Here is a 27,968-nt window from a genome sequence, read left to right as displayed (position 1 = left end):
CGACGTCATAAAAATATGCTATTTGAGCTGAAACAGGATATAAAGGCTCTGGATTTGGGTTTCTTTCAGCTAGAAGCCCGTCTGCGGCTCGACTGGCAGTGCAGACGTTTTATTGAATGTTGAATTCTGGGAATTAAATAATCCCTCCAGCTTTTGGCTCTTTGGGGGCGCATTCGTGTATGACTTGTAGAAAAATATTGCAGTGAAACAGGACAAATGTTCCTTCATAAAAAAATTCTCTGGACCTGAATTATCGTCACAGTGTCGTCACACAGATGCCTCACCGCCGCCTCGAGGAGCATTTGCTTCCATGTCGAAAATGTTTTGTTAGCCGCCCGGGGGGGGGGGGGGGGGGGGGGGGTCATTAAGGGTCCTCGTCCATGTCGTCCAGGTTGGGCGACATGATGAAGTGTTTGGGGCAATGCAGGCCTCTCTCGTCGGCGTGCTCTTCCCAGCGGGCGTCGTCACTCTCGTGGGTGATGTAGCGCTCGCCGAGACGTGTCTCGAACTCCCTGAGGTCCACCCAGGTCTGGTAGTCCTGCGAGAGGACGAGAACCACAACAATGTTAAACCGCAGACTCGAAACTAGAGATTGAGACCATAAACTCGTGTTTACAATGTTTACTGAGGTAATAAATCAAGAGAGAAGTAGAGTCATTTTCTCATAGACTTCTATACAACCAGAGGAGTCGCCCCCTGGTGGACACTAGAGAGAATGCAGCTTTAACACATGAAGCTCTGACTTCATTGGAGGTTGCCGTCGGATTTAAACCCAGAAGCCAGTTTTAGAGTCGCTGAATAAAATATATTTAAAATCATTACTGGGAGAAAGCTCCAGCATGAACGCAACATTTTCTGCCAATAAAGTTTTGGTCGTTTCACATCATGACATTTGTCTGTGCTCTTCTCACAGCACTTGAATTAAAATGTAGTGAGAGACTAATCTGACCGAGTCAAACTACTACGGCTACATTTCAAAAAGGTAAAGAGCAGTTTGGTTACCTGCAGCCAGGGGTGGCTCAGCGACTTGTCCACGCTGTAGCGCTTCCTCATCTTCACCTGCAGCAGGTTGTTAATGAGGTCTGTGGCTGTGAGGACGAACAAAAACCTTTAAAAGTCCACACAGGACACCTGGACCTGATGTTTGATCCTCAGTCTCGTCTCAGCTTCATTTTCAAATGGAAACATATTTAAATAAAACACATGAACATGAACCGGACATATTAAGACCTTTTACATCCTTTCCTTTTCTGGTACACAGTTCATTTAGTTACATTTTAAATTTCTACAAAATTTTGAAAATTCAGCATCCTACAAAAATGCAGGTCAAGAAAGTTTCTGTTCATCTTTTAAATACAATACACCTAAAATAATTACATATTGTTAAAACAACGCTTAAAACATTAATCACATGTAAATGTGATAACCAGTTTAAAGGATAACATCTACATAAAGTGATGCACTGGTCCTTAAATATACCTGCATTTATTTAAGGCTGCGACATTATTGACTAATCTGCAGATCTTTTGGTCAATAAAATAATGTTGTTGATGTCATCAAACATCCTATTTTGTCCAAAACTCACAGATGTTCAGTCTACAATGATTTGAAACTGAGACAACTAGCAGATCCTTACATTGGAGACACTACGATCAGAGATTTTTTGCTTTCAAAAATGTCTCAAACAATAAAATCGTTCATCAACATAGTCGATCAACACGTAATCTCCTAGTTGTTGCAGCTTCGAAGACCGTTTCTTTGTGTCTCAGTAATTCAATCCTCACCGTGCTCCGAGATCTCCTTCCAGGGGTTGGACGGGTACATGAAGGCGGCGTTCTGGATCTGGTCGTTGATGTCCTCGTCCTCGTTGAAGGGAAACGTCCCGCTCAGGCTGACGTAGACGATGACGCCGACCGACCACATGTCCAGAGAGCGGTTGTAGCCTTTGCTGCGGAGCACCTCGGGCGCCAGGTAGGCCGGCGTGCCGACCACGGAGCGGCGGAACGACTTCTCCCCGATGATGCGGGCGAAGCCGAAGTCGCAGAGCTTCACCTGGAAGGACGAGAGGCGTGAATGCTCCCTCGGAGAGACGTTCAAAGGCGACGGACAGAAGAAAGAGAGGCAGCGTTTGGGGGGTCGTTCTAACCTGAGGGAAGGGTTCTGCCGAGGCCAGGAGAACGTTCTCTGGCTTCAGGTCACAGTGGACGATGTTCTTGAAGTGCAGATGTCTGAGGGCCACCAGGATCTGTGGACACGAGGACATTTAACACTCAACAGTCACAGGAAGGATCCTGGAGATCTTAAAGGATGTCTCCGATGTGTTTTTTCTCTGTTTTGTATTATTGTAATCTGAATACTTTGGACAAAAGTATCACATGATCTAAAACGGTTAAAATCCGGCTGCTGGTCGTCGCTGACCTGCGTGACCAGGAACTTGGTGAGGCGTTCGGGCAGTCGGCTCTTCTCGCTGGACAAAATCATCTCCAACATGTCGCCGTGAAGCTTCTCCATGACCACAAACACCTGCTCGGGCGTCTCGAACATGCACTCCAGGTTAACGATCCCCGGCTGGTGCAGGTTCTGTCGGCAAAAAAACGGAACGATGAACTACAGCCGAGGCCTTTAAACTTAGTTTTGGTGCACTTTTATTTTGGTATTTTCAGTTGCTCGAGTAAATAAATACAGAAGGAAAACAATTGGAACATATTAGTAAAATACTGTAGCGAGACGAATGTGTTCAAGCTTCTAAAAGCTTTAAATTAGGAAGCGTGTTTGTGCTTTTGTTGTTCCAGGTTTGATTCCCTTCATTCTGCGTCGTGTTGAGCTGCTGAAGGAGCGTCGTACCTGCAGAATGGCCACCTCGTTCCTCAGCTGGCTCTCCTGTTTGGTGGGAAACCTCATTTTGTCGATGATTTTGATCGCCACGTCTCTGCCGGTCTTTCTGTGTTTACCTGCGGAGGATATAACGTTTTAAAAAAATCTCGACCCAAGGTTTCTATTAATCTGTTAATTTAGATACATCTGAGGGAGACACAAGGACGATCATTTCCCCATATTTTCAGACATGAATAATTATGTTTGACGTCATCACATCAGAGGTTTCTTCTGCCTCTCACCTCCGTAGACGATCCCGAACTGTCCGGAGCCGAGGACCTCGTCAGCAAAGATCTGATACACTGAACTGATGTCCTGAACCACAAAGAGGTCACACGGGTTACAGTGAAAACAAGTCAATAGATATTAAAAATAGGTCTTCATGATTATTAGTCAGTGATATCAATAAGCTCACTCGATGTTAGAATATAAAGATTACATTTTGTGCATCGCAACCCCCGTGAGTACGGAGGCCCAGAAGTGACAAAAAACAGCTTGTTCTATCTTTCTCAGCGTTGTTTTTAAATCCAACATGTCTGGTTTGGTTTGTGAATAATTCAAACATAAAGGAGAAGACAAGGTGAGGGAAGACTTACCACGTTTTCTTGTATCTGGGAGTTGGACACTGATATGCTGATAGAGACTTCCTCTGAGGAAGACAAACAACACGGCACATGAACGTACAAGCGACCCACGAACCCTCACACACGCGTGTAAACACAGACGCGAGGGCTTTTATTTTCCCAACCTTCAAATCATTAAAGTCTCATTTCCTGTTTTCCGTGTTGTTAAAGGATGTTTCCAGCTGCGATAACGACCTCAAAATCATTTTCCAGATTTCACAAAAATTAAACTATTTCCTGTCTCTGTGTTTAAGTACGTTTGAACACATGAAGGGAGCTCCCGACTGTTAATCCAGCCCGACGTTAAAAAGGCAGAGGGCGCGTCCTGTTCAGAGGAAAAACCTGCTGCGAGTGAATTTCCACTGATGAGCTGGTATTGATTTCAGATCGCTGACCCGGGGGTTTGATCGGGTCATCCCTCCCCGTGATCGATACCGACAGTCTGCTGTAGGTCATCGTCCACAGAGTTTATGTAACTTCATCAACACACATGTAAACTCCACATCTGTAGCCAGAACGTTCATTCTTAAATAGCCTTTATTGGCCTCAATGGAAAAGGCTTTTATTTTGAAATCATTTCCCATTCATGCGAAAATCTGTTTTCTTTGTTATTGATTTGTAGTTCTGAATGTTGTTAATAACCGTTTCACATGTAAAGCCTTCCAGCGCTTCAAGTAGCAGAATCCATTCGCAACCGTGGAAGGCTTTTACTTTGAAGGACAGGCAGGAAGTGTTGAGTTATATAATAATTTGACATTATGGGAAATACGCGGTTTTTCCGAGAGTGAGAAGAAGAAGATGAAGATTAATATTAGTCTCACACCTGTGTGTTGAGTACGGAGATTAATTCAGAATGTTAGCTTAGCTTAGCATAAAGACTGGAAACGGGTGGGGACAGCTAGCCTGGATTTAAAAAAAAAAAATCAACCTACCGGTACCTCAGAAAACTCACAAATGAACTTTATTTAATAATCTGTACAAAAACAGACATATAAATGCTTCCAGACTTTATGCTAAGCTAAACTAACCGTTGCCTGACTCCAGACTCACTCTTGGAGAAAAAGTAAATATTTCTATCCATAATAATTTGTATTTTTAAGTCACTTTTTTGTAATTTGTTGGTAATTCTCACTTTAAACAACATCATAGTTTCCCGGAAGAGGATAAATATAGAAACCTAAATGTTATTAGTGGTATAAATACAGACAAAACAGATGATAATATGAGTTTTAGAAATGGTTTTGGATGAATTCACAAAGTCGACTGTGAACATAAGTGTTCGTCTGTCTGCTGTTCACTATGCCTACAGTTCATAGAACTTTATTGAAAATATTACATCCTGTATTACAGCTTCAGTGTGTTTCATCTTAGTTTTATTTACGTTACTGTATGATTATTATAGTGATAAAAGTCCACCGTTACACTGTTTGTCATTGAGATGATCCCAAAAACAAACAGAAAATCCTCATTACGTCATGCGTCCATTAACTTATTGATGTCTGTAATGTCATTAAAAAACAAAACATCTATTCTGGGAAAGAAACTGAAGCTTGACATTAATTAATTACTCAACACGGCCGACTGCTTCGGCTAAAGTACGACGGTTTTTACAACAATGACGGTCTTTAGTAATAGTTCACGGTCCATTTAGGTATTTAGTGCAGGAGAACCTCATTTTGGGATTAATCTTAAAACTCTATATTATTTAGACGAAAAGACGCTTTAACCTGGAGATGAATCAGAGCGGAAAATCCTCTGAAATCCCTTCAATCATGTTAAAATGTGTGTGTGTGTGTGTGTGTGTGTGTGTGTGTGTGTGTGTGTGTGTGTGTGTGTGTGTGTGTGTGTGTGTGTGTGTTTGTGTGTGTGTGTGTGTGTGTGTGTGTGTGTGTGTGTGTGTGTGGTTGTATAACCGTCGTCTCCTGAAACAATATTTGGAAGCTCTTCACAGACAAATCCACTGAAACATAAAAACACATCACAGTCTAAAATAAACGTCTCCCTTACTGTGTAAGAGGGTAAAGAAGGTCGTGTGTTCAATTCCTCGTGAAGCTTAAAAGGTTTTAAAACACTTTAAAACGCCTCGAGGACTCGTTGGAGCGCCTCAGGGATCATTTTCGGGCTCATGTTGGATCTTATGTTCTTAAGTAAACGTGGCATTTACTTATTAAAGGGTAAGTCTGGTGATATTTTACATTTATCTTATTGTTAATACATCTTGCACCAGGACCAAATATGTACTGGTACAATAGTCCCCAACACTAGGATGGACTAAAGTGGATTTTCCTGCCGGGTCACTCACTGTGGTCCTTCCCCTGGCCGGGCCCCGTGCCCACGCTGGCCTTGGGCGTGACGGGCATCATCGCCTGTCGGACGGCCTTCTCCCAGCCCTTGCCCACGTCCCGCCCCACGCCGGTCAGCGCCAGGACGGGGTTGTGGTGCGGGCCGCCGCTGTCCTCCCCGACGTAGTACACCATGCTGGTCGTGATCACCTCGAAGCAGTGCGGGTTGCTGCCCTGGGGGAGGCTGCCGAAGTCCTGCGCCGGCTCCACCTGGAGGATCTCGGACAGGGGGATCTCCTGCAGTCAGAATAAATAGAAAGTGAAACAGAAGGTTTAGATAGCCACCCCATGGATGTTCCTCCTGCTGGACCTACCTCAACTCTCAGCTTAAGAACCTTTTAAAACATCTCCTCTCTTCACATCCTGGTACTTTGGACTTGTTTTAACCATTTTAAGAGTCATTTTAACCAACGAGAAGCAAATGATTCAAAGGCTCCCTCCATCCTAACACCTCTCTCCTCTCTCTGCTGAACTCTGAGACTCTCTTTGAATTTCAGTGTTTGAAAACTTCCCTTCCTTCCTTTTCTGGCAGAGGGCAAAAAAAAAAAACCCTCCACCCCTCCAAAAAAGCATGACCGTTGCCAGATCAAACATAAAAAAGAGGAGAGCGATCAGCTCAGTGGTGTCTTCATGCCCCTCAGAGTCATCTGAACGTTTCGTGTTTTGCCAAAAGTTCACTTCCCCTCCTCCGCACAACCCCCCGAAACCACAAAGCCCCCGATCAGCATCCATTCATCCTGCCGCTCTTATTAAAAGGCAGGACGTGCCTCCGCCGCTTTTGGGCACGAGGCAGCGAGGCGGCGGGCCAGAGAGACGGCAGGGAAGCGACCAGAGAAACCCTCCACCACACATCTTCCCCCGCCTTCCCTCCCTCACCGCGCTCTCGCTTTCTCTTCAAAAGGAAGCAGCGCTTTGTGGTAAAGGTCAGCAGGTCGCCCGGTAGATGAAAGGAGGTGGAGCAGGAGAGAGGGGGCGTGATAGAGGAGGAAGAGAGCTGCAGCTGCACTGGAATCACGCGTGGTCATCTTCCTTCTCGGAAAGCAAAAAAAAAAAGTTGGAACGTTTTGGGTGTTTTTTCGTGATAGTTACATTAAGTTAATATAAGACACCGGACTCCGTTGACAAAAACAGTGATTTTACCTCTTAGAACACAGACCACCGCCGCTTCCATCGGTCAGTTTGTTATTTTGTGACTTTGGTGTTTTAAAGGGTTCGTTCAGATTCAATAAACTAACCGGTCGTCCAGAAACTCTTGTGTTCTGTGAGGTAAAATTACAGATAACTGCCGACCGCCTTCTGCTGCAGCGAACACATCGACTCTGCTTTATTTCCTCCAATAAAATCCCAAACTATCCCTTTAACCTCAAGTTTTAACTCCTGATCTCACACCACACTGTTTACACAGTAAAACCAGGGTTTCTACACTAATCATGATGCATTTACTGCCCATGGGAACGGTGTAAACTCCATCTGCTGAGAAAACCACGAAACGGATCCGTCGGTGACGTGAATCAAAATCTTTAAATGATTTCTCAAAGAAATGACTCGTCACCACACGTATCACAAACGGTTGAAACGTTGATTTAAGTGTTTCTCATGTTTTCCTTCAGTGGAAGGTGACAGCATCCCGACCTGATGAGGATAATTCCAGTGAACGGTTATAATTAGACAGCGATGTCTAATGTCACCGTACAGTATGAACCCGACTCCGCTCCGCTCTTCACGTCACTGCTTTTGTTCGGCCGAGGGCGGCTGAAACCAGACCCGAGCCGACCGGCCGGGGTCTCCTACCTTGTAATACTTGGCTCCACTTTCATTCTGAAACAGAGTCAGACTCTTGCTGTCCAGCCTCCAGTAATGCCTCTTCCTCTGGAAAGACCAAACAGAGTTCATCAGGACAAAGACGTCATCGATTCAAACGCCTTTCATTTCAATATAATTACTTTTTTAGCCATTTTTCTGCATTCTTGAAGCAGACAAAGTACAGGATATCAGTGAAGAGAATTCTACCCAGATACGGTCTACTTCTACGAAATCATTAGTGTCACTAAGGTGGATGACAGACATTCTGAAGTTCAGGATTTTAACTGTGTATTTGATGTATTTGTGTGTACATGTTTGGTGTTGTGTTGGCCCTCCTCACCATGTTGTCGCTGCTGGTGTAGTGGACCATCCAGCCCTCTTTAACCATCGTGGAGCTTTTCCTCTTGGTGTGTTTGATGGACTGAACCACTCGCATCAGAGGGATGTTGCTGCTGGTGCACGGGCTGCAAGGACACACACACACACACACACACACACACACACACACACACACAAACACACAAACAACACAAGAGGCATTATAAGGATGAGCAGCAACTCAAAATGATTCAGAATAAGAGCGTCAAGCTTATTCTGTCAATACGTTTCTCAATTAATTTTCAATTCAATTAAATTAAGCAAAAGTGGGTTTCATTGAATTAAACTTTTCATTTCTAACATAAAGAATGAGTCATTTCTAATGTCAAAATGTATATATAAACACATTATTATTATATATAGTATATGTAATAGTGATCTTGGGCTCTATAAATCAAATTAACGAGGTGTCATTTTAAATGTAAAGCTCGATTAAAGGATCAAATCACCCTTTGACACTTGTAAACACATTCTGCGTGTGAAAACCTGTGTTTTTGATTGATTGATTCTTTTAAAACACACTTTGATTTGCACAAATACTGGATTAAAGCTAATCAAAACATACAAGCTTCGGGTTTTAAAAAGTTGAAGCTGGCATTTGGCCCCTAAAAGTACCCACTTTGACCCAGCATCCATCCATCCATCCATCCATCCATCCATCCATCCATCCATCTCTCTAAGCAGCCGGAGGATCACGAGGATCAATCGGGAGTCGAACCGGCGTCACCTGATGGCTCTGAGCGTCTCGTCGTCCTTCTCGCCGTCGGCGCCGGGACCCTCGATGAAGAAGAGCTTGTCGTCCTGCTCGTCCATGCTGTGGCCGCTGTCGCTGTTGGCGTCACAGTTGTCCACCTCCATCGTCGCCTCGGAGTCCAGACTGGGACTGGCTGGTTCTGCAGGAGCACACGAAGAGTCTGAGTACGTAACATATGACCCACAGACTTTTATAAAAACGTTTCTCAAGATTTCATTCAGCTGCAGTTCCTCTAATGACCACCAGGCGCTGGCTACAAAACAAATGGTTGAAGTGATCTGGAAAACGATAAACAATGATGAACTTTTATTGACACAAAGTTACAAATTTGAAAATTTTGAAAATAAAACACAAAGTCGTTGCTCATTTTTGGGTGCTTAGGAGCTACTTTCTCCTGTGTGTGTGTGTGTGTGTGTGTGTGTGTGTGTGTGTGTGTGTGTGTGTGTGTGTGTGTGTGTGTGTGTGTGTGTGTGTGTGTGTGTGTGTGTGTGTGTGTGTGTGTTTGTGTGTGTAAACTCACCTCCATTAAAGTCGACCTCACCGAGGCAGTCGCGCGGTATTTTGGCCGCACATCTCTTATGGCAGTTAAATTTACAATCTAAACAAGATATAAAAGACATTAAACATTCATTCGAGTCCCGATAGATGCTAAAACGAGTTTCTAACAGTCAGAATAAAATCATTTCTTTGCGCGGTGACCTTTGCACTGCATGCCCTGGCGGAAGAGGCCCTTCAGCAGACGTTTGCAGAACTGGCAGATGGTGGGTCGGGTGTAGGTGTGGACGGAGAAGGTGTGAGGGACTTTGACCCGACCCAGGACCATCTTCTCCATCCAGATGGGACGACCGCTCAGCAGGGAGTTACGCTTCCCGGCGCCCAGGAGGGGGCGCTGCTTCCAACCAGGGAGGGAAGAAAACAAAAGGGAGGGTAAGTTTGTCTGATTCCAGAAGCTCAAGCGGGAAAAACAAACTCATTCTAAACTAGAAAGGCAGTCGGAGAAAACTGAATTTAATGTTACACCAACTTATCTGTTGTCCTGACAAACAAACCAAGAACATAACCTCTTGGGGTAATAAGTGATTACAGTTATAGACGAGCCAATTCAGACTTTCATCACATCACATGACCTGGATTGAGCTCAGAGGCAGAAAATTGACGGTTTAGTTCATTCCAGTTTTCCTCTGACAGCCGATATTCACATTTTGTCATTTAAGACTTTTTAATACCTTCTAAGGCCTTCTTACTTTAGAGAAATTAACTTTTCAAGACCTGCACATTTCCCGATATATTTTATTTTCCCTGCAAAAGTGTTTCTTCCCCCCTCGACTTCAGAGCTACCGAGGGGAACAATCAGGGTTCAGGAGGGTTTGTATTTCTGAGACATCGCGTTTGGAGAATTGTTCCGTCGTCCTGAAACCAGAGCACAGATGAAATCTTTTCTGTCCACCAGAACAATGGCCGTCCTTGTGCAACGTGCAGCTTACAGACCGCAGTCCTGGTAAGAGCAGGAAGCATGTGACACAATGGGCCTGAATTAGTACAGAACAGTTAAATCCACCTTCTCTCAGCGCACACACTCGGATTCATCGCGTTCCTGCGAAGCTTGTGACGTCTAATCAGAGTGTAAATGATCTATAAAGAGCTTTTAATACGACAGGAAAGAACTGAAATCACTGTAACAAGTGAAATAACTTTCACCTTATAATAAACTGCTGCCTGAACGTGTCAACGTTGATTTCTTCACCACGTTTACAGGGAACCAGGTTTGATTTTTAATCTGCTTTTGTGCAACGAAACGACGAAAGCTGGATGAAATAAGCGAGAATAATACGGAGATAATACGAAGTGATTCTATCCAAAATCTGACTCAAACTTTAGAAGTTTAAAGTTAAAACGTTTCCACATATTCACGCCGTATACGGCCATGCTTTAAAGTGTGGTGATATTTACTGTGTTGTTACTGAACCGTTCCAACAGCAGCTCAGAGCAGATGTTCCACATACAAATGTGTGTGTGTGTGTGTGTGTGTGTGTGTGGATAACAGTGTGATGGAGCAGATAAAAGTGTGTTTGTTCCAGTGAGCGTGAAGCTCTGACTGTGACTCGCTTTGTTCGCTGGTGTGAACATGATGGAAAATCCAGTGGTTTGCCTCCAGCCATCATAGAGAGTGTGTGTGTGTGTGTGTGTGTGTGTGTGTGTGTGTGTGTGTGTGTGTGTGTGTGTGTGTGTGTGTGTGTGTGTGTGTGTGTAAGAATGACTACTGGAAATGGCTCATTAGTTGCACAACGTAGATCTGCTAGCGTGGAAAGTGTGTGTGTGTGTGTGTGTGTGTGTGTGTGTGTGTGTGTGTGTGTGTGTGTGTGTGTGTGTGTGTGTGTGTGTTTTTACTCGCGTCATTCATTATTTGTCAATCTCTAAACCGACTTTCACTTCACTAACAGCGCCGCTTTCTGAACGAACTGTACGGACCATCTTTAGGGTTTTGCCTCTCCGGCCTATATCCCAGCATGCAACTGGGGCGAGAGAGGCAGGGAACATGCTGACACACATACACACGAGACAACCACTCACAGCTTCGGGGCAAAATTGGAGTTTCCAGTTCAGCCGACCTGCACATGAGGAAACCGGAGCACAGAGAGGAAACCCAGACAGGAAAACACCCCGACAGCATTCAGAACAGCAGGGGAGGGAAGTACCGCAGTACTTTTACTCAAGTACTGCACTCAAGTACTTTTGAGGTTGTAGCTCCTAAACTTTGGTATTGGAACATTTAGAAACAATGGCCTAAATAAAAGCTCTTTTAAACAACATGAAATGAACAGCGGAGCTCAAAGTGTTTTGTGTAAACTAAAGTAAAATACTTTAATAATCTGTTGTGTATTTTATGATATTCAAAGCAGTTTTAATAACTATGTAATAATGCACACATTCTCCTCTGTAGCTCCAGAATATTCCTAATAATAGCAATAAATAAAACACTTTCTGGATAAACTGTGAAAGAACGCTGCGTCTTTATCAGACCCACGATGTTAAAGACTCGGCGTGAGGAGCAGACCCACGATGTTAAAGACTCGGTGTGAGGAGCAGACCCACGATGTTAAAGACTCGGCGTGAGGAGCAGACCCACGATTTTAAAGACTCGGCGTGAGGAGCAGACCCACGATGTTAAAGACTCGGCGTGAGGAGCAGACCCACGATGTAAAAGACTCGATGTGAGGAGCAGACCCGCGATGTAAAAGACTCGATGTGAGGAGCAGACCCACGATGTTAAAGACTCGGTGTGAGGAGCAGACCCACGATGTTAAAGACTCGATGTGAGGAGCAGACCCACGATGTTAAAGACTTGGTGTGAGGAGCAGACCCACGATGTTAAAGACTTGGTGTGAGGAGCAGACCCACGATGTTAAAGACTCGGCGTGAGGAGCAGACCCACGATGTAAAAGACTCGATGTGAGGAGCAGACCCACGATGTTAAAGACTCGGTGTGAGGAGCAGACCCACGATGTTAAAGACTCGGCGTGAGGAGCAGACCCACGATGTTAAAGACTTGGTGTGAGGAGCAGACCCACGATGTTAAAGACTTGGTGTGAGGAGCAGACCCACGATGTTAAAGACTCGATGTGAGGAGCAGACCCACGATGTTAAAGACTCGGTGTGAGGAGCAGACCCACGATGTTAAAGACTCGGTGTGAGGAGCAGACCCACGATGTTAAAGACTCGGTGTGAGGAGCAGACCCACGATGTTAAAGACTTGGTGTGAGGAGCAGACCCACGATGTTAAAGACTCGGCGTGAGGAGCAGACCCACGATGTTAAAGACTCGGTGTGAGGAGCAGACCCACGATGTTAAAGACTCGGTGTGAGGAGCAGACCCACGATGTTAAAGACTTGGTGTGAGGAGCAGACCCACCTCCTCCTGCGGCGTCGGGGTGAACTCGACGGACGGAGGACGAGCGACCGACATGACGGAGCCCGGCAGCGAGACGTTGGACAGCCGTCTCTTCTTGACTCCGCTGCAGTTGTTGGGGATCTTGAACGCACACCGTTTGTGGTAGTTCAGTCCACATCCTGAAGAAGAGAAAATCAGTTTAGGTGTTATGTCATTTTCATGTTATCCTCTTTTTTATCCACCAGTATGAACCGTGCAGCTAGACCTCAAACCCCAAAACGACACCGTTCATTAAAGCGAGAAGTTATTATTATCAGACCTTCCTCTTTCAGGCGGCCTTTGAACACATTGTATGTGACAAACGCTTACGTCAGAAAAAGCAACTAAAACAAATCTCGCCCCAAATAAACCTTTTGCTTTAACCAGATTGTGTGAAAAACATTAAGTTGTGAGCTCCTCAGTGAAACTATGAAGTCATGATTGATTCATCTGAGACCAACAGTCATGTGACAACAAATCAGAGAAACTTTGACTGAACTTCAGGAAGTGAACACAGAGCAGAGAGGAGAGAGGAGAGGAGAGGAGGAGAGAGGAGGAGAGAGGAGGAGGAGAGAGGAGAGAGGAGAGGAGAGAGGAGAGGCTGTACAAATGTAAATAGTTCAATATTTATAGCATGTGGAGCCTCAATTTGTTCCCCCCAACATTGGTAACACTTGTAGAAACATGTTGATATATAGAATCCAGTGTTTTACAATAAAAAAAAAAGAAATTATCAAAGAAATTCAACGTTGGACGGAGTCACGCTAGCTGTTTCCCCCTGCTTACAGTGTTTATGCTAAGCTAAGCTAATCGACTAAATTACAAAAACCCTCCTTCCTTCCTTTCGCTCCCATCAGTCAGACTCTTCCATCAGTTTGAAGCTTTTAGTTAAAGTTACATAAGCGGAACATCAAGCGTCTCTTTTCTCTGCTCGACATTCAGGACTTAAAAGATGTGAAAAAGATCGTCTTTAAATGAAGACATCCTGCTGCAAACCAGTGAAAATGTCTGTGTGTGTGTGTGTGTGTGTGTGTGTGTGTGTGTGTGTGTGTGTGTGTGTGTGTGTGTGTGTGTGTGTGTGTGTGTGTGTGTGTGTGTGTGTGCGCGTGTGTGTGTTGGGCTGGTCAGTTTGGACGTGTCAGGAATCAAACCCTGAGACGTCGCTGCATGCAGTGAAAATAAAACTTAATTAAATATAATAAAACAATAATGACGGCACGCTGACGGAGGTCAGAAGGGTCAAAGTTTTCAGTTCCTTCATCGTCAGACGTTTCAGCAGCTCGTTCGTCTCTGTTAAACTCGTTGAGATGTGATTTCTCTTCCATCACCTCAGAAACACCGGCGGCACAGATCGCTTCCTCTCGTAAAGTTTAATTGACAGGAAGCTCGTCTGAGTCGCTGTAAATACCCAGATATCCTGACGATGTGTTGCCGATCTGTTTGCTCACTTCATTTATATATATGTTGGTTTATTTATGTTTCTGTAGCTGCCAAAGAGCTTTCAGATGGTCCTCAGCTCCGTTTCTCTCACTTCATTTTGAGACATTAGATTTGCACACTAGTAGACGATAGTGTTAGCATGTTGGTGTTAGCATTTGCTAATCGGTTAATTGGAAAGAACAGGTGGGAGATGAAGAGTTTCACTTCCTCATCCAACTCCAAAAAATAAACCAAATGAGGAGAAATAAGGATATATTGTTCTGGACTTGAATAAAAAGATATATACAATGAAAAACACACGGCGCGACCTTTAAATGACCCCGTGTTGGTGTTGTTTTGCCTTGTTCGCCCCATTCTTACCCTCACACTTGAGGCCTTGCCTGACGAGCCCCCACAGCATCTCCCCGCAGTCGTCGCAGAAGGCCGGCGCCTTGTAGGAGTGGACGTACAGCGCGTGAGGTCGGATCTGGAAGTCCTCGGCTGTGGCGAGAGCTGAAAGAAGCACAATACTGAGCAGTTAATAAAACGAGCGACAGCGTTTTATTGCAGTACGATACTATGCATTAAAGCTCATGTTTACCCGTTTTACAGACTCGTTTACAGGTTTGTGCATCGTTAACCTCACTAATGTCACTTCAACTTGTAACTTTGGTCTCAAAATGCTCTTGTATAGTTTATTCTTTGTGTTTCATCCTTATTATACCTCTTAATATTTCTGTCTGTACGTCCACTATTTATCTGTATTTATTAGCGGCGTACTGATCCCCCTTCACTATTCAGCACACATGTGAACCGCAGTTTATTTACCATCACGGTGTGAAATAAAGTTTTACCGACGATGGTTCTCCTCCAATATTCAGTAGAACTTGTGTTTCTAGTCTCTGATCTCTGATAATGTTTCATTGTAAACAACCAATCAGAGGAGAGCTAGTAGCGTTAGCAGCACCGCTAACGGCTAACCAGGTTCACTTCAGTTACACTATGATGCCTTCAGGCTCTGCTCAGTGAACATGAGTACTGGCTGAAGATACATCATAACGTTATCATGATGTGTTCACGTGTCATCTGTAAAATGTAGTTTTGGTGATAAACTTGAATAAATCCAGTAGTTTGAAGGAGATGTTTTCACATGAATATAAAATAGATATTAGAGATGAATTATGAGCGGTTTAACTTCTAACACGAGCTCTAAGCACAGGTGTGATTAATAATTATTAATCATGGTGCAGTTGTGACACTAAATATAACGGGAACATAAAAACCATGTGACTCGGTGACACATTTTCATTTAATCTAAAGCTTGTTTTGTCTTTGCAGCCAGTTCCCCGATGCATCTTACAGTCAGGGATGAGTTATGAGACGCCTCCAGAAATGAATATCTGAACTGGCTGAACCTCTGCAGGTTTTGCAGCAGCAGCAGGAGGAGGAGGAGGAGGAAGTGGTCGCGGGTTTGAACCCCGGGTGCGGTTTTCGGGGCTCCGACTTCCTCCCGTGTAATCCTAAACCTGCCGCTGCTCTTGCGTCTGGGTGTTCATCAGTTACAGTTGTTACAGCCCAACCTGTAGACACGACTCAGGAAATGACGAGCCCATGCACAATATTATGGTGAGAGCGAGCCGGGTGACCCGCTGGAGGAGGAAACGAGATCTGAGGCGACCTCACCGCTCGCACTCAGAGGGGGGCTAACGAGAGAGTTATAAACATTTTATACATATGAACGAGACTATATGAGAGACTCCAGTGTGTACAAATACATGTTCGTTTATAATAAACTCTATAAAGAGTATGTATGAATCGGTATATTTATGTATTCTTTTCTAGCTGCTTGGACTAAACAACAAAAGTCCGTCCACCACTTTGGTCCAGAGTGAAATATCTCAACAACTGTTTTTTTGTGTTCAGACCTTCATGGTCCCCAGAGGATAACTTTAACGATCCTCTGACTTTTCCTCATGGCACCAAGAGATATTGGTGATCTTTTGAGTGAAACATCTCACCATATAATTTGGTTCATATGTTAAATTCCTAACAAAAGCCTGAAGTTCTTAGATTGCTTGATAGCTCAACGAGTGGGTTTCTTACCGGAGAGCACCACCTCCACCAGGTCGCCTTCGTGGATCTCCTCCGCCGAGGTCAGACGCTGCAGGATGTTGTCCGAGTTCAGGTCGTGGCGAAACAGCAGGATCTTGTCGTACATCCCGAAAAATCCACATTCTGGGAACTGAGGAGGAGGAAGAGGAGGAAGAGGTCAAGGGATTCATGTTGACTCGGGGTGAAGTTACTGTTAACGTCTACTTGAGTTGAGCACAAACTGCAGCAAAACAACGAGCAGTCAGGAGCGAACGGTCGAGGAAAGCAACTAAAACATCTGAGCAGGTTTATAATGCAGAATATACACTGTTCATGTTGTTGTATAGGTCATTTTTTTGGTATATTAACTGTAAAACAGTTTGTAGATAAAATAACCAGAGGTGGACATTTGTTTTTGGTTAATCCACCAAATTAAATATGATCAATACGATCCAAAGAGTTCATCCTCTGGGAAGTCTGATAAATGAATTATTACTATTTTATTGTGCCATTTTGGCCAAATCTAAAATGTCAAATGTAAAATATAAGAACAAGCCTTCAATATGAAAGCATGTTGCATGTTGTTGTACTTTGGCCTGAAGGTGGCGCTACAGGCACAACGTCAACTCACAAAGTCACCAGAGAACAGCAGCTGAAGGTTGTTGTTTTTAAACCAGTAAGCGGCGTAGTCCATATCTGTCAAAGGGCTCTTGAGCAAGGCACTGCTCCAACACGCTGTTTTCATTGTCGCGACTTGTTCCTGAAGTTAACCGTTAACTGACCTTCGAATACGAGGAACACGAGCTGAACGACATTCAGAGAAATAAGAGAGTGAAACTCTGCTGAATCAGATTCCACTGAAGGAACTCAACCACCATTTAGTCTCTGATTTTCTTCCCTGAAACACGAGCTGGATCCTCTTTATGAAGAAACTTCAATACCATGTGATGGAAGGATCAAGACCGGGTCACTGTCTTTGTCAGACGCAACGCCGTCTCTCTTTCTGCTGCCACTTTGCAGACGACCACAGTGAGAAACAGAGAAGTTTCAGTGTGTATTAGTGTGTATTAGTGTGTATTAAGGGCTGGGGATCGTTTAAAGAATTAAGATGCCAGCACTAAGACAAGTTCCTTTGAAGTGAAAATGTGGTTTTCAGCCTTTAAAATATGGAGATTTACAGCTTTTCTCAGTTTAATATAAATGTGGTGTTTTGGACAAAACATAACATAAAGGCATCACCTTGGACTTTTTTCTGCACCAGATCCAGTCTTTCCGTTCTTACCTTTCACAATAAAAGCCTTAGTCACATAATATTTGCAGTCGAGTATTTCACGCTTGTGTGTTGTTGTTTGTGAATTCCCCCCGGTGTGTAAAGATTTCATGCAATTTGACATAAAAATCCCAAATGTGGAAGAAACTAAATCTCAAATTGACTAAATTCTTTGTTGTAATTTGAGACGAAGAAATCGACATAAATGAGCCAAACGAACACTGTTGAAGTCTAGAGAATGCACTCGGTGTTGGTGGTGAACGGTGTGTGTTATGGTGAAGTGTGTGTTCTGGATTTGGGGCTCAGCAGCCTCTGCAGCCTGCAGACAGACAGGCAGGTGGAGCAGCTTCCTGCCGTGAGCGGCTCTCGGTGTTAGGAGGATGTTAGCAGGATGTTAGCAGCGTGCAGGTAGCATGCAACACCGATCCTGCAGCAGGAAACCCAGCCGACAGGTGACGAGGCAGAAGCTGCACAGATGCCATCAGACGTACCACACACACACACACACACACACACACACACACACACACACACACACACACACACACACACACACACACACACACACACACACACACACACACACACACACACACACACACACAGACAATGTCCATCATGAATTATGGCTGAGGTCCTGTCACTGACACCCAGCAGTCATTAGCCACGTGGATACACACCACCAGTCAAACAAAGAGAAGAGCGACAGGCGGAAACACCAGGAACAGTCTAATCCTGAAGGAAAGAGAGGACGAACAGTCGCTCTCTTGTTTCTGTTCAGGACGAGCTCTCCGACCTGCGACCGTGTCCTTCAAACTGAAGCCCACGAATAGGTTATGAGACAACGGGCCCAAAAGCCCCCCTAAGCATACTAGCTAGTAGCCGGACTCCTGAAAGAGAAGAAACATGACAACCAACGACATCGCTGTGTTTATAAGAGACGCGAAATGACTGCAGAACGTCTCCCTGTTGTCTCTACAAACAACATAGCTGCGTCTCTTTGTGGTCGCTTTGCATCTCTTTGTGGCCTGTTTTGTGTCTCTTGTGGTTGTTTAGCGTCATTCTTTAGTCGTTTGATGTCTCTACGTTGACCATTACCCATTTTATCATTTATCTCATGTAAAATAATCTGTTATTTCAGTATTAAACCATCTCTTTTGTTCTCTGATTAACAGAAACAGTTCTGTGTCTGTCCTCCTGACTCTGCAGCAGCTATGAAACCAGGAAGCTGTAAAAAAAACAAATCCTCCATGTAGGAGTGTGTGAGGTCTGAACCAGAAGTGAAAACAGTTTCAGCCGCCATGACGACTCTTCTGTGCGCCGTCCAATCACATTAGAGCCTGAACGTCAGCTGAGCGTTCTCTGAGGTGAGCAGAGAAACACAGCAAGAGTTCTGTTAATGGACAAGAGAGTGTGTGTTTAATACACACTGATCCCCTCTTTATGGTAATCCTCCATTAACCAGGTTTAACCTCCACCCACACACACACACACACACACACACACACACACACACACACACACACACACACACACACACACACACACACACACACACACACACACACACACACACACACACACACACACACACACACACACACACTCCCTTTCACATTCTCCACCTCCTCTGACTCGCTCGTCAAACTGAAGCCACATTTCTGACGACCCCAAAATCCCCAGGTTGTCAGGGTCACAGAGGTCCAAACCTACAGGCACCGCCGTGACCTTTCACCCCGCTGCAGGAGCGGGAACAAGGGAGGGGGGGGTCTCTGACTTTAGGCCATATTTTTATGGAGCCGGGGGGAGTTAATCTGTGTGCAGCACTCACGCCATCCGAGTGACTAAGTGTTCATGGAAACCAATCATCCTGCTTGTAAAAAGGAGCACAGCACCCTCGACATCCAGTCCACACACACACACACACACACACACACACACACACACACACACACACACACACACACACACACACACACACACACACACACACACACACACACACACACACTCACACACTCACACTCACACTCACACTCATAAAACATAACCGCTTCCATTTGTAGTTTGTGTTAAAACAGGATTCAAACCGAACGAACAAAGCCAAACTGTCGCTCTTTGGAAAATCTCAGTTTTGTGACATCACAAGTAGGGAGCCAATCAGTGTCCAGTATGCTATTTATAGGACGTGTGATGTCCAAACTGAACTGAGGAGATGTCGTGTCCAGTAGCTAAACTTATGATATATTTATATAAATATATATATATATATGTATTTTTTTAATGGTTTTAATAGTCGACAGCTGCAATATTTGTAATGAATTTAAGTCCTGCTCCTCTTGATTTAGTTCAGTGTGGCTGCACAGCTACTGACTATAATCCTGCAGGCTTAATGATAATCATAACTCAAACATATTGCAAGAAATTTGGCAGTTTGGCTGCTACTGCCCGAAGATGTTGCAATATATAAATATATATATATATATATATATATATATATATATATATATATATATATATATACGCCAATACTACCAGTAGTGAGATGCATGACTGAGACGCTGCCTGTCGACCGATATTTTATATATTTCACGACTCGGCAGGAGGAGATGTAATCTGTGAAGAATTTGGAATTTAAAGTTAAAGTTTTTTGTGGGAAAACAATACTAGATACCAAATACCATATATACTGTACTAAACAAGTACAGTATATATAGTATTTATATTATAAATACACTTTTTTGCTTTAAAAAAATAAACAAAATAGACCTAAATGATAATCAAAAAACTAAAATAGTTGCAGATTAATTTCCCTTTAATCAACTAATCGTATCATCTTCAGATGTGATCGAGCCGTCACCTGAAGATTTGCTTCTTTTATTAAATATACAACGTTTCCCTTAAAGTTAATGTTACACTTCTGCAATAATCTGGAGAAAACGTTGAATCTATTAGTTATTAATTTATATTTTACATGAGACAACAACATAGTTTGGTAACATTTTAAAAAACAATCCCGGGACAACCTGTAGCTTTAACATATAATATATATATACTATACTATACTATTACTTGTACTTATACCTGCACTGTATAATTCTGCACATGTTCATACTGTTTATTTTATTCAGTCTATATTCTCTACATTACACTTTAATGCTTTTTTCATTTCTGTTAAACTACATTTTGTTGTTTCAATTCATAAAGTAAACTTGAATTTAATCTATTTCCACTAAACGTATTAAATTATGAACATTTATTTGAAGATAGACCGACAAACAGGAGCTTATCATTTCATATTTCCTCCCGCGTCTGACAGCAGATTGTAAAAACAGCCGTTGTCTTCCGCTGCAGAACCCTAAAAGCCTTTCAGCTCCAATAAAACTCTTCCCCGGCGTGGACGGAGGCCGGTGATCGGCCTGCAGGGACGCGGCCGAGAGGAACTGATGGGAAACGTGACGGTAAACATCCGCTCCGCTCCGTCACCTCGCTCAGGAAACAACAGGAAGAGGCTCCGAGTGGGTCAAGGTTGTCCGTGTGAGGAGTTTCATTCATCCTCTTGTAAAAAAAACAAAGACGCTTTTAACCCTCTGAACCCCAAAACCTGTCGGCGGGATTCAAAAGCATGTTTTCTTTCAACAGTCGTCTGAACGTCACCGTTTATCAAAGCCAAGAGCTGTTAAAACATCATTATTGGGATATTATAATCTTCTTTCAGTAAAAGCAGCTAAAACAAAGTTTAAAATTGTTATATTTCATCAAAACAGTTTATTCTACATGTCTACAGTATAAACAGTTTACTCTCAACAGATTCTGTAAGAACATTAAATTCTGAGCTCCTCAGTTCATCCAGGAAGCTGTGATTGATTCATCTGAGACCAACAGTCATGTGACCATAATTATGTTAAACTTTGACTGAACTTCAGGCTGAGCAGAGAGGAGAGAGGAGGGAGGAGGAGAGAGGAGAGGGGAGAGAGGAGAGGAGAGAGGAGAGAGGAGAGAGGAGAGAGGAGGGAGGAGGAGAGAGGAGGAGAGAGGAGAGGAGACAGGAGAGGAGAGGAGAGAGAGGAGAGGGGAGGAGAGAGGAGAGAGGAGGAGAGAGGAGAGGGAAGAGAGGAGGAGAGAGGAGAGAGGAGAGGAGAGAGAGGAGAGGGGAGAGAGGAGAGGAGAGAGGAGAGAGGAGAGGAGAGGGGAGAGAGGAGAGGAGAGAGGAGAGAGGAGAGAGGAGAGGAGAGGAGAGGAGAGAGAGGAGAGGAGAGAGGAGAGAGGAGGAGAGAGGAGAGAGGAGAGAGGAGAGAGGAGAGAGGAGAGAGAGGAGAGAGAGGAGAGGGGAGGCTGAAGTAGAGGCTGTAAACATGTGAAAATAAAAAAACACAAACCGGGAATTGAACCACAAACCGTTAGTTCATTGCTCTACCTGTTGACCTCCAGAGAGTTTATCTCCTCAGTGTTACAGCAGCACTATCAGGATGATACACACTGAATAAATCACTGCCACACACACACACACACATCTGTCGCTGTGACCACAACAACATCCTCCCTCCTCAGATACCTCAGTGTGTGTGTGTGTGTGTGTGTGTGTGTGTGTGTGTGTGTGTGTGTGTGTGTGTGTGTGTGTGTGTGTGTGTGTGTGTGTGTGTGTGTGTGTGTGTGTGTGTGTGTGTGTGTGTGTGTGTGTGTGTGTGTGTCAAAGTGACCTCAGTGTTTCCTCTGGATTCATTCAGCAGCAACAACACGACTACACGGACACAAAGTATCTCAATGACACAGAAACAGAACCGTCTAGAAGAGAAATGATTATGAACGAGATGTTTCTTCAGATCTCTGTTAGAACGTCTCCGGTCAGTTGAGCCACAACCCGGAGGAAAAATAAGGAACCAAAACTAAAAACATAACTGCTGCACAAAAAACTAAAAAGCCACAGAGGAAGAAGACAAAAGCTTTAGGAAAGTGTTATTGTCGGAATCACAAAATAAAAGTATGTAAAGTTAAAGCACGAATAATAATGTTTCTCTGTAAAACATGAAGATGTGTGAATCTAACGTGTTGAATATAGTTTTGAATATTTTATTTCTGCATTGTTTACGTCCATGTTTTGTCTAGTGGTCAAGAACTACATTTAGTGCTTTTAATTTGTATATTTTAGTCTTTTATTCATCTTGAAAAGCATCATTATTATTTATTTAGCATGAAAACATATTTTCCTTCATATGAGAAAGCTAAAGATTACAGCAGTTTGAATATTTAAAAGGATTTTATAATAAAGAAACCTTCATTGTTCTTTGAAGTTAAGAAAAGAAATTACTTTAAAATTTAGAAATGAAAGTTTTCTTAATAGTTCACCTCACTAGGTTTAAACAATAATAATAATAATAATACAAATAAAGTGATAATAAGATGCAAAAGTAAAGAACTGAATAGAAGCCTGTTGATGAAGGAAGAGACGACCTCAGAGGTCACATGGTCGACCACAGGAAGACAGACGCCTAAACCACCTCACACACACACACACACACACACACACACACACACACACACACACACACACACACACACACACACACACACACACACACACACACACACTTTATTTCTTATGTCAACAATCATTTTAGTTTTTGGTTGTAAAAAACAAAAAGTACTTTTCCGTCAGTAGAATTAAAAATAAATCTGACGTACTGTTCCTTTAAGAGGCCGGCAGCAGACACACCTGGTGACCTTTTAGAATGATGTCACCCTAACATGAATAATTGGATGCAAATGAGCGTGAAGATATCCGGGTTCGATTGAACCCGTCACACAGATAAAGTGAACATTAAACTCAGATCTACTTCCTGTTTGTCATCGGATGACATCATTGAGACGGAAACTGTTTCTTATCAGATCCTCAGGTACGGTGAGAGCAGGTGAGACACTAAACTCCAATATTCATATATATTATACTGAATAAAGAGTCTGCATTACTTTTGGTACTTTAAGTATATTTTGATGCTAATACTTTTGTACTTTTACTTGTATTTCTACACTGTGGTACTACTACTTTTTAGTAGTATTGGTTCTTGAGATGAACGTCCTGTGGAATAAAAATACTGACTTTGTATTTCTGGAGAGAAGTTTTTCATTTACTTTAAAGTACAGCTTAAGTTTTCCTGTTCCTGCCTCTGGTGGTCGGAGGAGGAACTGCACGTACAGAGGAACAAGAGACTGTGTGTGTGTGTGTGTGTGTGGCGTTCAGGGCCAACTGGAAACTTCTGTGTTTTTTCTGGAGGATTTTTTCTTTAATGACACGACAAATGGAAAAGTTAAGCCGTCGCTTTTAAAAAGTGAAGAGAGAGCGAGTGAGAGCCGGTTAATGGTTGTTAAAAGTCTCACATAAAAAGGAATAAATGAGCGGATTAAACCTCCTCACTTAACATTAAATCACATATAAAAAACACACTATTCACTTCTGGGTCATATACTTTTCATTAAATCTTATGTAATTTAGTTTTTATCTGCAGAGTACTACTGAATATTGTATCATATATTTAAACATGTTAATCAATACAGAAACATATAATTATACATCTTGAACACAGAGAATCAGAATGAGAGGCGTTTGATCATTTGTAGTAGATTAGACGGCAAAGTTCTGTTTTTTCACAGATTGTACAATAAAAAAAAATCCATTAATGTTTTAATTTATACACCAACTTTAAGTATGTTTTGATCACTTATCGATCAGCCTCTCATGAATACATTTCAGTCTTAAATGCAGCCATACAATGACGTAATATTGCTTTTATTCTTTTAATACGAGCTACGCATAAAAATACCTGCAAGACGACTGACACACTCAGGGTTTGATTTAAAGAGGTGTTTGAGGGGGTCTGGCCCTCCTAATTAAGACTCGGACCCCCTCAAAAGAGGCAAAAACAACAGCACTAAGGGGGCAAAACATTTATGTATCTTTCTTACCTTTAATTACAATATATTTCCCATATTCAAGACAGGATAAAACTTGGGATAAAGTCTTCGGTTCATTGGAACATTTAATCACGTTGTCTTTTATATGTTTCATCTTGTTTAACTTTGTGTTACCTGTTTTAATGATCTTATCTTTAATGATTGTCATTTACTAGTCAAATGTGAGGAATAAAACATTTTAGGTTTCCAAAGGTTTTGTAGGTTCGTTCAATCATTTTTTAAGTTAATGTTTTGTAATACCGTGTCTAAAGTAGTTTTAGCTAACGTGTTAGCAAACAGCTTCCTGTTTCTGAAACCAGCAGATAAAGAGCGACATTCTCACTGAAGTCGTGTTTGTTTCCACCTGATCGACGTTAATTCTTCCTCTTTTAGCTCCACCTTTGGTCTCCACCACCTCCTGAGGGAAATATCTGTGTCTTCAGCTGCTAAATGCTCCCCTATGTTCACTACAAGGATGTGTGTGTGTGTGTGTGTGTGTGGTCAGTGTGGCGACCTACAGGGGAGGGGTACTTCCCTACTTCCTCACCACCACCCCCTCTTCCTACTACACACACACACACACACACACACACACACACACATGGCAGTAGAGAGGTGTAGAACAGCAGTAAATCAGACCTGAAGCTTCCATCCACCCACAGACAAACCTCAACGGCTCCGTGATGTGGACACAAAAGCAGGAACAAGTAAATTCCAGTGATGATGTCATTCTTTTTGGAGGCCAACCAAACTGGAATCCAGTTCCACCGCGAACTCCTACAGGAGGTTCCTGCCGGGATTTCTGTTCTTTTAAGCCCGTTAAGAACCTTAGCTGTGCTACTATAATAATCTAAGAATCATGAACAAACTGTTTTTTTTACAGTTATATCCAACGCTACTATTTTTATGTTTATGTTCAAGCAGCAAAAAAAAGGTTTTGAAAGATGTGTCGCCATATAAATGCAGTTCCTCTAATGACCACTAGATGCTGGACCAAAATACCCGGATGAATTGAAGTGAATGGGAAAACCCCCCAAGTTGTCTCAGTTAATTATGATCAACATCAAGAGTATTTTTACTGTCACTTTTTCTAAAGTACATCTTTGTTTTTAATTTTTTTTTTTTAATTACCGTTACAAGAAAAAGATTTACGGAGTAACGGAGACATGTTGGCCATAATTGACAGGTCTCTTAATCTGCCAGGTTTATCACTCAGACAGTTACGATGCACTCTGAGAAACACAACGGACCACCGAACACAACACACACAGCTGCGAAACAGGAAGTGGAGAGCGGCGACGCGGCAACACCAACAACCACAAAGTGACATTCCCTTTGAAAAACCTTCCCTCAGCCGGTGACAAGAGACGACAAACGCTGCATGCAAAATATCTAAATAACCATAAACCACCGACTGGATGACCGGTCCCGACAAAATCAATCAACCAACCAACCAACCAACCAACCAACCACTGAAAGGTTGGAAAAGTAACAAACGGTGGGAATCAGAAGTTTAAATGAGAGTATCGCCGGGTTTTCCCCGCTCCGCCGTCATGCTCTGCAAAACAGGTGTGTGTGTGTGTGTGTGTGTGTGTTGGTGTGTGTTGGTGTGTGTTGGTGGAGGGCTGGGAAACGCACTTAAAAGCAGTAAACACAGGTGGTGCGTTCAGTGCGAGCGGTAGAAAACAGTAGATGTCTAAAGATAAAGTGGAGCTGAGAGTCGAGAGCAGATGCCTGAACTCCCGAAACGTGTCGATCTGCTCTGACGTGGAGGAAAAGTTACACCACGTTTACCAAAAACGCTGCGTCCAAGTCTGAATCTGCCGGTCGGTGAGAATCTGAACCAAACACTTTGCAAAACAGTGACGTTTTCCCGTAATTATGACTTTGAGATTTCATAATTCTGAAACATTTTCTCATATTTTCAGGATGTTAAGTCGTACTGGCTTTGCAATAACTGCAAAATGTTTAATTTTTCTATGGAAACACGTTTCATGTACAATTAAAAATACTGATTCGGGTCGTGTTCTGGTAGTTGAGGCCCGGTTAAAGTGGCGAAAACCAATTCACTGAAAATGAATCATCACAATCAGTGGATTCATAAATCTGAACAAACTTTTCTTTTAAAAGTTCTACTTTGGTGAACTTTCACCAATAACGAGCCGTCTTGATCTTTGAGGCAACTTCAAAATGTAGGAAGCATCAGCGACAGTAAACTACAGTAAACTACAGTAAACGTCAATAAAAGTCAGTAAACTACAGTAAACGTCAATAAAAGTCAGTAAACGACAGTGAACTACAGTAAACTACAGTAAACGGCAATAAAAGTCAGTAAACGACAGTGAACTACAGTAAACGACTGTAAACGACTGTAAACGACAGCAAACGTAAGTAAACGTTAGCGGTTAGCTCACCAGCTACAGTAGTTCATTGAATTTGTTGGGGCACCAAAAAGAAAATGTCAGAGCACACACACACAAATAAACTGCCCCATATGTAAAGAAAGTACCTTCTGATCCACGATGGAGCAGACGAGCTCCCTGACAGCGGACAGCGAGTGGTCTCCGGGGTCCAGGGTCACCGTCTCCCTGGTGAGTCCGATCTGAACCAGGAAGCAGACTCCGTGGATGGACCCCCGTGAGTTGGTGGGGCTGGGGGCCGTCAGGCTGCCGTTGGAGAACCGGCCGCAGAGGGTGGCCGGTGGGCTCGGGGACGGGGACGGCGTGGGCGGGGCGGCGTGCTGAGGGAGGAGGGGGAAAGGGCGCGGCGAGGCCATCAGCGGTGGCGGCGGCGGGCTGTTGTCGGCCGACATTGGCTCTGCTATCTGTGACGTCGTCCAGGCGGGAGAAAGGCCTCGCAGGTGAACGACATCCAAAAACAACAACTTTGGTTTGTCCCGTCACACGAGTGTTTTTGGTCCACTTTCACATTTCTCACCGCTGAAACACTGCGAGAAAGGTTTCCTCTCACCGACGGGCATCTCTGAGGTAGAAACACAGTGAAGTAAGAAGCTCGGGGTCCTGGGAAGTTCTTCAAGAACAGTTTAATAAAAAGTGAAATCCTCAGGGCTCCTGCTGGGGGACACTGTGGGTTGTGACGTGAGCAGATCCGTGGTTTCTCTTTACTGGTTCCACCGGCAGCATCTGTTGACAATCAAAGACAGAACGTTAAAGAAGTATCCCCGAAAGTTCATCTCTCCTTATCTTTAATAAAACATATATATATATATATTTATAGTTTTAATAGAAATGGAATGTTTCCTTTCACATAAATTATAACTTTTAAAATCACCAGAAGATAAAAATACCATCACACACAATTAAGTCTCGACAGATTCCACCTACACAACATGTCCCTCTGGAAATGTAAAGAATAAAAAACAAATACCATAAAAGGGCATTACTGTCATTAAAGACCTGTGGACGTACCTGAAATACTGTAAATATTCTAAAGATTAATATCAAATGAACAAATGTTCAGAGAACCTCAAATATAAAATGGCATCGGTTAAAAATCCAGCATCAGTTGTGTTTTAATGA

The 27,968-nt window shown here is 43.2% G+C and overlaps 1 protein-coding gene across 1 annotated transcript; it reads right to left on the bottom strand.

The window, feature by feature from the left end:
* Positions 1 to 364: 364 nt before the first annotated feature.
* Positions 365 to 27,468, bottom strand: LOC306711287 (serine/threonine-protein kinase D3-like; the record flags this gene model as incomplete). Its single annotated transcript, XM_079180157.1, has 18 exons — positions 26,939 to 27,468; positions 16,224 to 16,362; positions 14,502 to 14,633; positions 12,684 to 12,841; positions 9,474 to 9,663; positions 9,295 to 9,372; positions 8,748 to 8,913; positions 7,983 to 8,106; positions 7,631 to 7,708; positions 5,800 to 6,076; positions 3,471 to 3,523; positions 3,117 to 3,189; positions 2,845 to 2,951; positions 2,419 to 2,580; positions 2,147 to 2,245; positions 1,785 to 2,052; positions 1,003 to 1,088; positions 365 to 538 (listed from the first exon to the last, which is right to left on the bottom strand). The coding sequence occupies exons 1-18, from the start codon at positions 27,239 to 27,241 to the stop codon at positions 365 to 367; spliced, it is 2,667 nt and encodes an 888-aa protein (XP_079036283.1). The 5' UTR covers positions 27,242 to 27,468.
* Positions 27,469 to 27,968: the final 500 nt, after the last annotated feature.

Source organism: Pholis gunnellus (genome assembly GCF_910591455.1).
Source record: "Pholis gunnellus genome assembly, chromosome: 19".
Classification (NCBI taxonomy): Eukaryota; Metazoa; Chordata; class Actinopteri; order Perciformes; family Pholidae; genus Pholis; species Pholis gunnellus.
The sequence above is the reverse complement of the archived record's forward strand: the minus strand, read 5'-3'. Positions and strand labels throughout refer to the sequence as shown.